The sequence below is a fragment of the Xenopus laevis genome, chromosome 2S (assembly GCF_017654675.1).
Source record: "Xenopus laevis strain J_2021 chromosome 2S, Xenopus_laevis_v10.1, whole genome shotgun sequence".
In the NCBI taxonomy this organism is placed as follows: domain Eukaryota; kingdom Metazoa; phylum Chordata; class Amphibia; order Anura; family Pipidae; genus Xenopus; species Xenopus laevis.
In genome coordinates, this window is record NC_054374.1 from 128,460,251 (window position 1) to 128,478,245 (window position 17,995).

At 39.1% G+C, this 17,995-nt stretch overlaps 1 protein-coding gene across 1 annotated transcript; it reads left to right on the forward strand.

Moving 5' to 3' along the window:
* The first annotated feature begins 13,753 nt into the window (after positions 1–13,753).
* Positions 13,754–17,995, forward strand: dnajc22.S (DnaJ heat shock protein family (Hsp40) member C22 S homeolog). The gene is made up of 2 exons (XM_018250003.2): positions 13,754–14,708; positions 17,636–17,995. Exons 1-2 carry the CDS (start codon positions 13,866–13,868, stop codon positions 17,813–17,815), a joined length of 1,023 nt encoding a protein of 340 aa, XP_018105492.1. The 5' UTR covers positions 13,754–13,865; the 3' UTR covers positions 17,816–17,995.

Consider the following 17,995-nt stretch of genomic DNA (forward strand, 5'->3'; position numbering starts at 1 on the left):
ACCACATACTATTTCATGACATATACAGTGTGGCACCTTGTATTTAATGACATTTAATGACAGCTGATGGGAGCAGTCATTTAACACCAGATTGTGGGTCACAGGTTAAGATCTGGAAGCAGAGTTGTGGTAGAGGTTGTATATGATCCAAAATTAAATTATACAGTAAGCCCAATGGCATAGCATCCTCACAATATAAAGTGAGGCAAAACATTTCCAGCACATTATTTAGTCAAAGGCACTAAATTCAGGCACAACACATTCTACACAGGGAGAGGCAGTGGGTTCTGGCACCCCTTGCAATCTATATATAGTCAGGGCAATGAAACATGCTGGCTAGGATGCATACCAGGTAAATACATTACCAAGGTAAAGTTTCCTATTACAGGGCACCAAGGGAAGATTGACAATCGCTCAGAAATATCTAATTTGCGTCCTGCTTTCCCCACTCCCTCCTCTCTAATATTTGTTTTGTGAAGAAATCCTTATTATTCTTTCCCCACCACTGCTGTTAACAATCTTTACAGGACATGACGCGAGTGCAGGAACCTGTCAGGCGGAAGTTATGCTTGTCAGCTGTTCCACTCTGTTCCCCCACGTGAAGGACTCCGGCCAGTGATATCATCGACACAGATAAAACATGCATACAGCATGTCACTGGTCTGGAGCACAACCGCTTTATCAGGTGAAGTAGTGGAGCAACAGCGGGGCTGGACCCACTAGGTATAGCGGGTGGGAGCCCATAGCTGTGGGAGAGTGCACAATGCAAGCCAAGTGCAAAAACCGGAGCGCAGCTCACAAAAGCCCTGCCAGTGACAGCGTGTGGTCGTGGGGGCCCACAAAGACTGGGGCCCACCGGGATATTTCCCAGTATCCCGGTGGGCCAGTCTGACACTGCGTAGGGTGTTCCAAAATCCAGAACTAATCCGGCTCACACTTCTGCCTATAACCTCTGCCTTTTGCTTCAGGAGGAGCCCTCTGCTACTCAGATGCTGCCAGGTCATATAGTGAGAGGAGAGTTCTGGGCAGGCAAGGGAACCAAACATGTTTGGGGAACAAGGAACGCGGTCGAGGGATAGACCACGTCGATGCTAATCAGGCAGTGCAGTACAGAATCAGGAGTTGAGAGCATAGTTGGGGTCACAGGCTGGGTCAAAACCAAGAGTATTGAGGTACAGAAACAGGATCCAAGAGAGTGGTCAATAAACAAGCAGAGGTTAGTTAGGACAGGCAGCAAACTAGGAATGATCAGGAACAGTCAAGATCAGGCAAGAAAAACTATAAATCGCACCTAGGAACTATGAACATAGGCCTACGTTAGGCAGTGTGTATTTGGCCGCAGCCCCTTTAAATATTTGAATTTCGCTCCAATGTGCAGCTCTCACATCAAACCTGAAACCGGCGCGAGCACACGTTATTCACTAATCGGCAAGAGAGGAGAGCCTTATCATTACTTACATTTTATTTAGACTATTTAGGATGAGTGGTTTGGCAACAACAGCCTTAACTGGGAATTCCAGCTTTGCTGAAAACACAGTTTTACAGAAAAGACCTGCAGCTACCTGAGAATATTTTTGCCAGTGTCTTTCAGTTTGTTTATATTTCCTAGAAGATGCACACCTGGGGCTGTTGCCACTCCCCCTAGCTTACCTTATTTGCATTTGCTTCAGAGAGGCCCAAGGGAGGGCTGCATCCATAGAACAAAAAAGAATATTTTTAATTGCCTCCATCATCAGTCTGCTGCTTGTTATTATATTTAGATGGGCTCTAAAGTTCCAATGATACCCATTGGGCATCTGGCAACACTGGACAAAACTGCAGCTAATGTTATGGTATGGGTTACTGCCCAGGTGAAATTTCGTCCTGTGTTGGCAAATAATAATAACTGACCAGTTCACATCGATTTGTGTCTATATACCAAGGAATGCTTTAGAACCAGTTATGCATATCAGTTTAATTCCTACTATCTACTGTAGGCAGACAAGTCATCCTTGCTGAGTCAAAAGTCCCTGCTATGGATAGAGAGGAGAATTTTAAAACCCATGTTGTTCCTTGCATAGTAAGCTAACTAGCAACACTATGGTAAAAAACAGGGGCCACATAAAAAGGAAACTAGGTTAAAAACAATTACAATTTATAAATAGCAGCTAATGTCTTTTGCTTTTAAATAGCACGCATGTCTCATTCAGGGTGGGCCCAATGCAGAACAAAGAGTGAAAATAGATGGAGATGCAACTATACAATGGCAAAACGAATGTAAAACTACAGAGATTATCTCTGTCCCATATAAATAATACATGGAAAGACATGTCATGGAAACTAATAACGATTATGTATCTTTTCAAAGAACAGAATAATGTTATGTAACTAGGCCATTATCTGATATTAGAGTGATAGATGTATTTTTCTACATTACTTAATATGGGATGTAAGGGGCATGTAAGGTGGAATACGTTGGGCTGCTGTATGCCAGAAATAATTATTTTCTTATTATTGTGTGTAAATCATGCCTACAGGAGGCATGTGTAACTTGAGACCCAAAAATAACTGAGCAATACTGATGAGTGAATTTGTTGCATAACTGGGAAAAAATAGCGAAATGGCAAAAAAAAATCAGAAAACGCGTTGAAGTCAATATGCAACAAAAACATTTTCTACTTTCTTCGCTCCAAATGCATTTTTTTCTTAATGCGACTTTTTTGTCCAAATGCATTAGTCAATGGGCGGGTTTTTTTGCAGTGTTTTTTTGTCTCACAAATGTTTGCAGCAGTTTTGCAAAGGATTTCACAGATGGCGAAATGCAGAATTTTGCCACTAATCCATTGATGCTGAAAAAATTCGCCCATCACTACTGAGCAAAGTCATTTTCTGGCCTCATGGATTGTAGAGTATTTATTGAAGACAAAACAATCCTATTGAGTTTACTTAATGTTTAAATTAACTTTTAATAAATATCCAAATTACAGAAAGATCCCTCATCCGGAAAACCCCAGGTCCTTTGCATTCTAGATAACAGGTCCTATATATATATATTCTAGAATGTACTGTTCTTAGCAACTTTTTAATTGGTTTTAATTTTTTTCTAGTTTAATATAACTTGCCCCCATCTTCTGCCTCTTTCCAGCTGTCAAGCTCTCTATTTACGATTACTTTTATGTTACAATAATGACATTAACATAGCATGAACACAATAGCGTTCACTGCAGTTGCTAGCAAACACGAGCACAGCCATATTAACCAGACAACGCAAGTGATATCATGAAGGGGGAATTTAAAAAGAGAGACTGTTGACATTAATTAACACGCTGCCATTCCATCTGAACTGCCTGATTATTCCTAAATGTATCCCAAAGTGTCGAGACTTGTGTATCCTATGAGCTTCTAACCATGCAGTTTTTAATGAAATGTGCAACACTTGGGTCCAGAACGTTTGGACCACAGGGCATTGCCATCAGGCATGTAAATAGTCTCCTTGAGTGTGACATCCTCAAAATCACATACATGACAGTGATGGGATGACCTGTGCTTGTGTTTCTTTTATATTGACCTTGGGAAACAGTTTTTGCATGGAATTCCAAGCTCTGGTTCACATGTCCTAAAGTAGTAGGTCAGATTTCAGATAAGGTCAGAATCATGTACTATATATTCAATCTAAAGTCAGGAGGCTGTTCTATTAATTGATTATATAACATGGAGATTTTACCTGCTTTATACATTGGTTAGTGACAACTTCTTTCGAATGGACAGCCTTCTAAGAGCAATGACACATGGCTACAAAGCTACACATAATACCTTGCCATATACAATAGTGAGAATTGTCTCTGCTAAAACTCTCAAATCACGTAATTGCACAAAGACACTTCATAAGCTTCACTTGTGATGCAGGATATTTACTGCAAGAGCTTCTTACATTGGCAAGAGAATGCACATAGTTATATCTTATAATTTATTATCATCACCAATGGTCCTGACTCTTGACATCATGTATAAGAAGACAGCTGATTAACAGACCATGAGGAGAGCCTGATCTGAGAAGGTAAGCCACAGGAAAGCAGATATACATTTCCCCATACAATCTTTTGGCAACCCAAACATATATTTTCTCCCCATACCCATCTTTAACAAGCCCCTTTGGGTTCTTCATTTTGTTTGTACTAGATTTAACTGACATTTTTGTATGTTCCTTTATGGCAAGCTCCTATGAGCAGCAGCATCTCCATCTCAACTGTCCCAAAGATCAAGAGACAGACTATCATGGTATGTATTTTTTGTAAAAAAACAAAATATTAATTTCTGGAATCCTGTGTTTATTCGCCTTTGCTACATAAGCCCAACTGAATGAGTTCATGTAAAAAATGAGGTATGTGTTGCCTTTAAAGCAGGAAACGTCACCCTGTGGCTCTCATGCTATTCCTGAACTACTATTCCCAGTACACAACATGTGTCTGGAGTTATAGTTAAGCCACAGCTGGACAACCACAGGGAACCAGAAGAAAGTGGCATCCCATGTAATTTTACCCATTCTGGGAAGTGGTGACATGAAAACCAGAAGTGACATCAAGCAGTGGATAGGTTTCCCAGAGTGTACATGTTCATTCTTTTACCTTCAAATGCCTGCTAATAAGTGACCAGCCTACCCCTGGACTGTGCTTGCAGTTTGAATAGATGGTCAAGACAATGAAAGATATCAGCCTGATTCCTAACCAATTATGCAGATACCTGACTCGATGCAGGCCAAAAGTAGTAGCCTAAATAGGATGTTAGTTGAAGGTAAATGCTTACATACATATAAGACTTGTAATCTTGGATCTTTAGGAGAGTGACTATTACAACTACATTTCCATATAGCCTAGCCTTGTTATAGGGAAGCCAACCAAATGTTTGACTGCAAATGGGTCTGAAACCTAAATGTTTGAAGACCAATAAAGTAGACCAAAGGTGGATGCAAAAAACAGTATCAGAACTTACTATATTCGGTCTCTCCTTCCAGTTCCTAATGGTGTATGTTATAGTTATAGGTTGTATGTTCTGTAATGAAACAAGAGCACTCTCTATTGGCTGAATAAATGACCTACATCTAGACATGAGCAAATGTACTAATAGATGGCTATAATATCAAGTTTTAATACTCAAATAGCTATCACGACTAGGATGCAACATTAACAATAACAGGAACCTATTTCACTTGGTGCCACACCTGTTTGTGAATTAAAATGTCTGCATTTCCTTTGCAGAGTGCAGCTAACAGCATGTCAGCTAATTAATCTGCAACCCTCTAGCTGTTATTGAACTACAATTTCCAGTGTCCAAAGGAAGCCTTTATGTGATAAATCTATGCTGTCATTAGCCAACCATTATTACACAACAAAATGTACCCTCTATAGTTTTATCTAATAAATTGAGGCCCCTCTAATGCTGAATTCCTTGAGCAAATGGCCACCCTAGTCAACATTTCAAAAAAGGAAAATGTGAGTATCCCCAGAAATAATGAATCAATCAATTAAAAAATTGAAAAATGTATTAGGACATAAGACCCACACCCTAGGACTGGGGTGAATTGTGAGTATATTCTCCATGATTAACTTTAATATTTGATTTTGAACTATTAATTATTTTTGTAGTAGTGCCTATACATTCACATATTTCTTTGGCACCAACATAAATTATATTATTACAAATGGCCACCCCACCCTAGCCTAAAACTAATCTTGAGCTACAAAGTACCCTGTCTTTCAGTGCTTTGAACTAGTTGGCATTTTCCGGCCGAATGTATAATAAAAGCAGTTGATTGTTTGCCTACCTGTCAGCATATGTTTGTGTACACTTGTGTATTTGCATTCTAAATCCACAGGGAAAAAGCTCACGCTTTACTTGCCATTAAAATAATCTATCTGGTGATATGGCACTGCCCTCTACTGCCCCTATTTGGAAATGCAATCTAAAACTGGTCTCTTCTTTCTGATAACACAAAGCTTATTTAGAAAGTGCAGGGCAAGGTGCAAAGTCCAGACCACCATGTTTTTTTTTTGCTCATTCTCATTTGCAGCCTGCCCTGCACTTTGTAGGATAGCTGCAGGACTTAGCATTCAAAGTTGTGTTCAGCATGAAGGGAGGGCAGGGGGAAGCACATAGGCAAGAAATATAAGCACAGCACTTCCCCTGCCACTATTCCAAAGTGAATGAGCACTTAGGGTGCAATTTTAAGCAGCCCATTTTATCTTACACAACAATGTGTTAGGTTGTGCACACGTGTACATTTTCTAGGGCAAATCATGTGATAGCACTAATTTAGCTGCTGGTACTGTGTTTTCTAGTGGGATAAGGCACAGGTCCCAGTATAATCATGTATTCTTGTTTATAGTCTGTGGCATGAGGTAGCACTGCCCCCGAAAAAATGTATTGCTAGTGTCAGACTGGGATGCCAGGGGCCCACCAGAAAACCAAACAATTTCCACTCCTCTAGTCACTCAATCTATTTTTCTCCTACTCTATTTATCTTTACATACTAAAATGTATCCTTTATCTACAGTATTTAGCCTCTTTGCTCCCATACAGAAATAAACACTGACCATAAAATAAATGGTAAGAAGCAGGAGAGCCACTGACATCTGACTCCATGGGGAGTTTTCCTGGTATCTTGTTGGGTCAACACTGTGTAATGCACCACAGTGTTATCCTTATTAAAGGAGAACTCCACCCATAATATTTTTGTGCCCTCCTCTGATGAAGCGCCCAATGAAGTGAAACGTGTCAGGAGAAAGTGGCTGACATGAGGACAGGGGGGAGGACACTGACTTGCGGTACGGTATGAGATTGTGTTTCTATGTTGGAATTTTTACTAAATATTGCTGTGGTGAATATGCACAAATAAATGTGTGAAGGAAGCTACTGTGCAATTTTTGTGGATTATTTGCTTAAAGGACAACTATACCCCCCAAACAATATAGGTCTCTATAAAAATGTATTTAATATAATAGCTTATATGTAAAACCCTGTTTCAGATAAATAAACCGTTTTCATAATAATGTACTTTTTTAGTACTATGTGCCATTGGGTAATCTTAAATAGAAAATTGCAATTTTTAAGAAATAAGGGCTGCCCCCTGGGATCCTACGATTCACGGTGCACACAAACAAACCATACATGTTAGGTCACATGAGCCAATTCACTGACTTTTGCTTCCACACTTGTTCCTGTTAGTTAGAGCTGCAGTATTTCTGGTGTTTGATGCCTATAGGGAACAAGAGAAGCAACCCATGTGCAGTTAAAAGAAAACTAAAGGTCTCTATAAAATATATTGAATAAAATATCTCATTTGTAAAACTCTGCTTCAGATAAATAAACCATTTTCATAATAATATACTTTTTTAGTAGTATGTGCCACTGGGTAATCATTAATAGAAAATTTTAAAAAATAAGGGCCGCCCCCTGGGATCCTAGGAGTCACGGTGCACACAAACAAACCAAACATGTTAGGTCACATGAGCCAATTAACAGACAGATTTCTGTCTTTTGCTTCCACACTTCTTCCTGTTACAGTTAGAGCTGCAGTTTTTCTGTTCAGGTGATCTCTGAGGCAGCACACAGACCATCACGAAATGGTGGTTCAAGGCAAGAGATGTAAAAGGACAATATTTACTTAAATATATATACCAGTTTGATTCTTTAATATGCCACTTAATTTGATATAAACTATCTGTTACTTAAGTATTAATTTTGGGGGATAGTTTTCCTTTAATGCTACTGGACCCTTTTATAGATTTTACTTTTAGATGGTATGTTTCCATGATATTAAATGTGTATTAAGGAGAACTCCACCCAAAATATTTTTTGCATGAATTCCATGTAACTTTCCAATCAATTACATTCATGAAATCATTTAGATCAGTGCTGTCCAACTTCTGTGGTACAGAGGGCCAGAATTTTTCTGACCTAAGTGGTGGGTGCCAACCATGTTATCTCAAGACCATGTCAACATTAATGGTGGTAACACCCAAAAAAAATCAAATGATTGGTGCTCACTGCAGAGATATCACTCATATGTGAAACATTTAAGTCATTCCCTTAAATATACCATAAACATACCCGTAAATCCATATGCCAGCAGAGTATGGCACACACAGGGAGTATAGGGCAGGCAGAGTATGGCACACACAGGGAGCATAGGGAAGGCATAGTATGGCACACACATGGAGCATAGGGCAGGCAGAGGATGTCACACAAAGGGAGCATAGGGAAGGCAGAGTATGGCACACGTGGAGCATAGGGCAGGCAGAGTATCGTACACAGGGAGCATAGGGGAGGCATAGTATGGTACACACAGGGAGCATAGGGCAGGCAGAGTATAGCACACACAGGGAGCATAGGGAAGGCAGAATATGGCACACACAGGTAGCATAGGGCAGACAGAGTATGGCACACACAAGGAGCATAGGGCAGACAGAGTATGGCACACACAGGGAGCATAGGAAAGGCAGAATATGGCACACACGGGGAGCATAGGGCAGGTAGAATATGGCACACAGGGAGCATAGGGGAGGCAGAGTATGGCACACACAGGGAGCATAGGGAAGGCAGAGTATGGCATATATAGGAAGTACAGAGCAGGCAGAATACAGCAGGAGACAAGGAAACCTATCAGGACTCTATGAACAATTCATAGTGTGTTACATACAGTGATACAATGTTGGTGACCTTCCAGCAGTTTGAGATGTGAATGGGTGAACAATGTGGACACTTTCAGTCTGGGCCTGAGATGTGAACAGTACAGGGCTTTAGGGGTGTAAACAATAGAAGTGTTACAGGTGTGAACAATGCAGGGGCGATTACATATGTGAACAATGCAGGATTTTAGTCTAAATTTGAGGTGTAAACAATGAAGGGTCAGTTAATCTCAGTACTGATACCTTTTAAAGCTATAACAAGGTAAGAAATCACAGCATGCAGATTTTCATGTGGCACACATCCCTCTCCCCTAGATTTTCGAGCAGTGTTTTTCAAATTGAGTTGCAAGTCCCACTTCAGGTCATTTAGAGGGCACCAGAAAATGTTCTCACCAAACTGACATTCCAGTTAGAAAACTTTAAAATGCTGTTTGGGTTGTGTGGTGGCATACTTTACTGAGCATTAGGCTGAGGTAATTTAGCTAGAAAGTCATTTATAAACACACTTTTGGACCTCCATTCTTCTGCAGTGACACCTGAAACCTAAGGTTCCAACTTTAAGCCATACATGTTACTTCACATTTCAGCTTCTCTTAAATCAATATGAACTGCATCAACATATCATGCATAAGTACACTTTATTACTCTGTCTCCCAGATATAGTTTTGCAGGATTGAGAACTTTTCTGAGGTACACGCACATCAGAATGATTAATGACTTCAGTGCTTTCAGATTGCATAGTGTCTGAAGATTGTTCACCTTGTATTGGTCATTGTTTGTCACCGTTTCTGGATCATCAGAATGTGGCAGTAAGTTCTCCTCCTTTTTCTCAGATGATTCCTGTTTCGCCTGTATTTTCTTCCATCAGATGTATGAAACAAAAGGTCTGGGCTGATCATGCTTTTGCAAAAAAGTTGCAGGTTACCATGTGTGTTCTCTTTGCATCATACAGTATCTCCTATTCGAAAAACTGGAAGTACTCTGGATTGCCTGTCAAAGTACAATTTTTGTATCTTGTCTAACACCTTGGTGATACCTCTGGGTATGAGCAATGATGTGTGTTAGCAATTTGGTTTTGCCCATCATAAGTTGTGAAGATGACAAACCAATGCCTTCAAGTAGTGTAGTACGACATTCCATTAAAACAATGTAAGGATCACTTTGGGTATTTTGTGACTTTTTAAGCATATTTTTAACCGTATGTACAGGTCTCTCAGCCTGTCCATTTGACTGAGAATGACCTGGCCTTGAAGTTATGTGCCTGAATTCCCAAATTTCTGCAAATATGTTGAATTCTGCACAGACATACTGAGGACCATTGTCAGATATGACACTATCAGGAATGATTATACTTCTGCCTGTTGTGTCATTCAGTTGGAGTCTTTCTGGAAACTTTGATAAGTAGTCCACAAAAGATATAATGAACAAAATCAGACATACTAGCTTTTCCCATTTTCTTAGAAGTGGGTGAGGAATCAAAGGTTCTATTTGGTTGCTGTTCATGTGCTCATCTAATTTTAAATGCTGAGAAACTGTTTTTTCAATATCAGCCAACAATCCTAGCCAATAGATTATGTCTCAAGCTCTTTCATTTAACTATTCCCAAGTGTGATTAGTGGATTTTGCTGAGCATCTCTTATCTTAGTATAGAAGGAACTATTACCTTTGCTGATTTGAACATAAGTCCAAATAAATAACTGATTTTCCCTCTAAAAGTCCAGTATGCTTGTAATTCTTTGGGTACAGCTCTTTTATGACTGGGCCATCCTTTAATTTTGATGCTCTTTAATTTTAGCAAAATGGAATCATTTGTTGTAGCCAGGGTCACCCCGCAGCCTGCTTCCCTCCAGTATCAGGCCCGACCGTCCTTCCTGCTTCTTTTGGCAACCGGGGCAGGAGAAGGGGTTCATCAGCAGCAGTGGCAGATTCGGGCAGTGATCAGGTCAGGGCCAGCTGGGCCTACAAGAGCTGGGGCTACCAGGTTTTCTCACAGTGTCCCACCAGCCCAGTCTGTACCTGGCTGTAGATTTTCTGAATTTGTGAAATTTGTCCTCATTTGTAGTTGAGATGTGATCCAGTTCACTTCTTGTTCATCTCCTAGCACATCTTCCTTTTGCTCTTTCAGGAAAGATCGACTTAGTGCATCTGCAATGTGCATCTCTTTGCAAGGTGTGTATCTAACCTTCAGTTGATATTTTTGTAGTCTTAGAAGCATTCTCTGCAATCTCATTGGAGCTTGGTAAATAGTTTTTTGAATATGCTTTCAAGTGGTTTGTGATCACTTTCTACGTGGATCACTTTTTCATTCAGATATTGATGACATTTTTCACACAAAGATGCTTCCCTGTTTAGCACTCCAGAGTGCTAGAGTGACTAACCCGGGCAGACAACAGATGTAGTAAAGCATGATCCATGCACAAGGTCTGGGCAGGCAGCAAAACTGTAGTCCAGATTGTGGGCCAGATCAAACAAGTAGAAAGGCTACAGCAAGACCTCAACAAAGGCAGATGCCAGTTTGTGCAAATAACGTCATTAAGAGTCATGTTTTCATTTGCAACAAACTTAATTTGCAACAAATCGCTTTTGATTAAGCACCAAAGATACTGCTCCATGCACTGGCTAAGGGGCCAGTCCCACCGTTTGGTAACTGATATGGCAGTGTGTGAGAGACCACATGCAACCATCATCTGGCTTTAATATTCAGAAGGGGCTTGACAGTATTTCTTTTAATGACATACTACAACTTGAAAAGGATTGTGTTTGAGTACAGAGTAAGACATTTTCTGAGATTAGAAATACAGTCAACGTTGTGTCTTGACTATGTAAAAGGTTAATTGAGAACATACTTTGAAACTGCACTCTGCTGTAGATGACAATGACAATTTCCAAGGTACCGCTGTGTCATTCTCTTAATAAGTCAAACAACACATGATGAGACATGTTTACAAAGTATGATAATGTGACAGTTGGGAACTGCAAAGCTATGTTTACAGATTGCACCCATGATCTTCAAATGATGGTACTACTTTTGAGCATTTATCATGCCCCGATCAACTTACACTCCTTCCTATTGCAGTGTTTCTAATTTTCACTACATGAAGCCTTTAAATGTGAAATGAACTGAGAATAATCATCTTTATAAAGGCAGGGACATGCAGAGCAGCTTTTCTTTCTATAAAACCATCACACTACAAGCTAAGCTGTGCCAGTGCCAACAGTGCATTGGTTCTTAAACCTTTCCTTCTTTCATATTTTTTTATTTAGTGAATACTCTGTGGCCGATACAGTATATTGGAATAGTGCACATCCTAATACTGTATGTTAAAAGTATGCATAAAGAGGGCAAATATCAGCTAACGCCTTGCAAGTGCCACCGTGGGAGGCCACCCAGGCCCCACAGGCCAATCCATGATACAAAGTTTATATTGATGGCATTGGTATTGTGAAAGTTTCTCACTGTCAGTTCACCAAGGCCTCACATGGTTATTACACCATACAACATATATTGCATCTGGTTGTAGAATTTCTAGTGAGCCTCATAAGGCCTTACAGTCTGAGAAGTATTTGTCATAGAAAAACTTGGAACATGGCAAAAGAAATATGCAAAATATTTACACATACTATTCTGGTTTCACTGGACTAGAACAAGGGTGTGAACAGGAAAGATAATCTATTATATAGTCTTGACAACGTGCCTTTAAAATTCAAGAGGCCGCTCTTTACACAAAAATAATTCATCACTTTGTATGTCCTTGGCTACCAATAACTCATTATTGATCATAGTACTTTAAAATATTTCACCATATTTAATTATATTTCAGTTCTTTTTCTCCCCATTTAGCCTTTAGTTTATACTTCGGTCATTTCCTGACATTCTCTGGTACGCTTAATAACCTTTTCAGTTTGCAATTTGTAATTTTGCTATTTTATAAAGGCCAATGCAATCAAAGCAATATTTCCATAACACAAGAAGAGCATAAACAGAAAACTGAAATTGGATTATTGCCACAGGTTGACTATTAAATACTTACAATAACCTGTATGCTTTGGATTTGCTTGCATTTCTCTTGGAATGCATACAAAAGTTATAGTTCTTAATGGGCAAAACTGCAAATCCCATTTTGGTTACTGATACCATTTATGAAGCTGATGAGAGGCATTCCTTCTAATACATTTTCTATAGTTTTAGTTTATATGCACTGTAAAATGGTGCAACTTTAAAAGCCTGTACCGTTTGTCAAAAAAGCAACCCACCTAGGAAGAAAAGGTGAATCCCACCAAAAATGTAAAAAAAAATGTTTATTAGGACATAATGGACAAAGGCCTGACGCCTTTCATGCCTATTAGGGCATTTACTCATGGGACACTTACCCAGCCTATGAGTAAGTGCCCCAAATATGCACGAAACGTGACAAGCCTTTGTCGATTATGTCCCAATAAACATTTTTGTACTTTTTATTACTTTTTGATTTACTTTTTTGGAGGGACTCACAATCATTGGTTTTCTTATGTATATGCACCCATGGACTGGGGTGAACTGTGAGTATATCCTCCTCTCCATATTTAATTGTCTTTTATACACTATTGATATTCTACCTACAGTGGTAGTGCTCATACTGGCTTTCGGCAACCTTTGTTATAATAAAAGAATCTTGATAATATAGTAAGCACTTGCTGCCATGTGGATCAGTGCCACTAGTTTACGGGACACTTATCTATATTTTCCCCTAGGCCAAAAGTCAGCAGCCGTTCCCTTTTTCACTATGTTGCACAAACCTGATTACATTTTCCATTGTTTGGGCTTTAGTTAGGAAGAGCTAAGGTTAAATTCAGCAAACGATTGTTCATGTAAAATTTTGAAATTAGCAAAGGTGGATGTGAATGAATGTTTGTAGGGATTTACAATGCTACAAATGTACGCTTATGATGTCACTGCATATTTTCACCGCATTCTAACTACTAATGTAAATAGCAGAGGTAACTGGATTGTAGCAACATTTGTGACCTTTGGGACAATTCCCCAGTACACCAGAAGGAAGTCACTGCTGATAAGTGCAAAGTCTACATTCCTGATTCAGTGTGAAGAGTAAGTCATTGTGTACTGAACTGCACTCAGGTCCATCTCTGAGAATATACCAAACAAGAAAAATGTACATAATTGTATCTTACCCTCTGGGATTGTACTTGCTTTGATATTTCAGCATGGGGAAAAGTCTTCTAGCTGCATATGGACTATGGGTGCTAGGGGGCCCATTAGGACTCTATCATATCTATCTTGGACGAGACAGCCATGCCTTGCTTTGGATGCTCACTCTTGGAGGATTTGGTACAGGTTGGATGTGGGATTTCTGGAAGATTCCTGGACACGTATACAAATATAATCGTCAAGAGAAAAGAAATATTGAGGTGAAGGAAGGTGAACCATCTGCTAGCCCCATCCGTTTTATGGGACAGGTGGCAACAGGTATTTATTTTGGAATAGTGGCAACTATTGGACTCTCTTTCCTTAGCAGTTTCTACATGGTAGTGCTGCCACTGGCAGTTGCACTGGGAGTGCATCTTGTGGCCACTGTTGGTGAACAAACGTCAGATCTGAAAAGCACCCTTATAGCAGCATTCCTTACCTCCCCAATCTTCTATGGCCGTGCTGTCTCCATGATCCCAATCAGCCTCACTGCAACCATCACCTCCCAGCAACACAGAAAATATAGGCTGCAACAAGAGAAGCAAGAAAAACTTAGTCTCCGTCTCTATCGTATTGGTCTTGTCTATTTGGCCTTTACTGGACCATTAGCCTACAGTGCTTTGCTGAACACAAGCCGCACTGTGAGCTATGTTGCTGGAAGCATTGGATCTATGCTTGCGTGGCTTAGCATCTTTCCTGGTATCAGTGGACTAGTGGAGCGGCTGCTGCTTCTGCCTTATAGGTTTTGGGCAATGTTTTCTGGTGGAGGGGTATTTCGCGATCAATACTTCAAGGAATGGGAGAAAATCTATGAGTTTGTGGCCACATTTCAAAATGAGAAGGAAGAGTTGGCCTGCAAGGTAAAAAAAAAATATGCCATTCCAGTGTCCTTCCATGCAAACTCACAGTCCTGTACCTTTATTCTCTTGGTCACAAAGGATTATATACATAAGAGATATAGATGGAGCTATTCTAAGTAATGTTTTATTTGGCTTCAATATTTATTTTGTATTTATTTTGTATTCAACCTATTCAATCTATTCCCAGCCTGAAAATGGTATCCAATTGCCGGAGACACCGATCCAGTAACTAAAAACAGATTGTGTTCAATATTATACTGTATATTTCTTTTACATTCTGGCACTACCCTTTTGATCTTCCATTCTTAGTTACTACAAATTGGTTACTAGAGTTTTTAAGTTCTGGAAGCGAAATAGCAGTTAAAGTTCCAAGCCCTGAGAGATGTAGAGTAAAAAAAAAATATCTAGTAACCCATTATCAATATATTTAAGACATTGAGACATTTTGGACATACAGCTACTAAAAAATGCCTTACCCTTTAAACAAAACAGGGATTGTTTGTCCATGTCTTAAATACATTGATAATTGGTTGCATGCAGAGGATCTCTTGTATTTGTCTATATGTATTTTTGTGGTGACAGCCTCATTGTACCATAATGTTTTTTTTTAAATTAGTAGTGAGCACTAATAACTTTGTTATAGTTTATACAGGAGCAGTGGCCAGCTCCATGTTGTAGCTCCCACCCTTCCCAGCTATAGTCAGGTGATCCCAGTGGTGGCCAATAAAAGGGCAATCATGTTTGGGAGTTTTAATTTTGAAAGCAGCAAGTAAGTTGCAGGTAAAACTTTGTACTTGTATAAAATGTATAATGAAGCAATAGAATGCTTAATGAATCATATGAAAATTGAGCGTCGGACTGGCCACACATGGGATGACTTTGACGTAGTTGGCCACCTTAAATATATTGCAATATATGGACAAACCATCCCTGTTTTTTTGAAAGGGTAAGGCATTTTTTAGTAGCTGTATGCACAAAATGTCTCAATGTGCAGAGGACCTCTCCAGCACCAGGGGTATTTTTGCATTAAATAAGCAGTATATTGTGTTGCATGTAAAACCAACATTTCAGTATATATACTGAAAATACATTAATTGGCAGCATAGAATATATCAGCACTGTTTCAAGAGCTTCAGTGACAGCAATCACCTTACTTTCTAATGTTGTAATGATAGCAGTGGCTCAAAAACAACTGAGCATTGTCATTATCTTTCAAAAGTCGCACTTACAAGGTTAAAGTTAGGGATTTTTGGTGAACAACTTTCAAGGCCTGGGTCATTATTGATATGGAGCTTCTGGATCTCTGGGCCTGTAAAATGAATTTCTCCAGAAAGTATTTTAGTGGTATATAGTTTATAATGATATTAGATGGCACCAAGGTCAACATTTAGGACATACATTACACAGTTAAGTAGAGGTTCCATTTTACAGTTATTACAAAGTAGAAAAGTAGATGAAGCCAACTCACAAACAACACAGCTGAACCATTAAACACTCATATAATTCTTATTTATTAATAAATCATTAAAATGGCAAAACCATGACTCTGTCTCCAGTTAGCCTTAAAAGTTTAAGAACAATTCCATAAAAACTCTGCTATCAGGCCAGTCCCATAGGCAATATTGTAATACAACTATTAATACCAGTAACCTTGAATTATCTCATTTTATAAAATGGCATCTAACCCTTTCTGTATCTCTTAGCACAATTACTTTCACATTTTACAACTTTAGTTTGCCAATAAAGTCTATCCATTTCTGTAGCTGAAATCTCCGATGTTCTAATTTCAAGGTATACCCACACCTCCTTGGGAAAGGCCATTGGCATCCAAAGTATTTACTGTACAGTTCCTCTATATATCCAATTAAGCATGTCTTATCCATAGTAAACAAATATTATATACTCAGTATAAAGAAGCTCCTGGTACATGCAGGGACCCTGCAGCTGCAAAAAAACACCCAAAGATATAAACTCTGCAGCTATTAACCAAGGTAATGTTGTTGTAAGATGCCTAGCACTTGTTTTCAAACTAATGTAAAACAGTAAATGTAAAAAAAAATGTTAAAGCAATATCAGAATAAGCAAGAAGAGGCTTAGGGCCAGGCAAGAATGTAACTGCCCCACATCTGTGTTAGTACAAAAATGTGCATGTTTATGAAATGCTTTCTCATAGCTATTACCTTTAGCATAAGGCTTGGGCCATAGCAGGACACCCAGCTTGATCTGCCCTAAAACCAGGCTTGAAGGAAGTGTAACCTTAAAGTTAACTGGGAAGCATGTGCAGTGCTGCTCTTTGATTCTTATTTAATTTTGATGCTGTAAGCTAGCGGTAGAACTTCAACCCTTTCCTTACCAATGACTGATATTTTTATCACATTCAACAGGCCTTGAACATATCAAGTATCACTACAAAAAAAATAAGCCTTCAGAAAATATGTGGGGAAAAAATCTTGAAATCTGCAAAAAGAATGAAAAAACTGCCATTTTGTAACCTTATAATGTTATTTGTAACATAGCATACATTGTGCCTAGAGTGAATGACATTCCGCTAGTCGCTACGAATTCGCTAAATATATATTAACGTTGCACAACACGGATGATTATTCACACAGCAGAAAAATGATTTGCATAGTGCAAATTGTTACCATTGAGGCAGAATAAGGAAAGACATTATAATAGGAGAAAACGAAAGTTTACATGAGTGGTGTGAAGGCACAGACACCATAGAGACTAGCGCCACAGGTCCAGGCAAATAATATTCTTTGTTAATATAAAACAGCATTTTTACCTAGGTGGAGATTGCTGTCTTCCCTATCATGCACCAAATATTAATATCAAACTGTAATATCAAACTGTATTATGCTGAAAGTGTTATATATTAAACAAACACAAATTATTTTACATAACATTTTGTGGTTATATTCTAGATATTGGGAATTGACTCCAAATCTACAATGGAAGAGATCAGTCGAAAATATAGGGAGCTTGTGAAGATATGGCACCCGGATCACAACCGGCACCGACTAGAAGAGGCTCAAGAACGTTTTCTTGAGATCCAAGCAGCTTATGAGACTCTCGTGCGCCTCAGGAGAAGCAAAGCAATGTGAAGTAGTTTCATTTTGAAAGTACATAAACACGGCCAGAGTTATTTATATGTGATTTTTCTTCTCCATGAACATTGATGTTTGCTGTGTGTGCACTTCATGATAACTATTTTTGCTCACATCATCATATGTTTTGGTTAATACAATAAATTGCCTTTGTTTCCACCAGTTGTGGTATCAATT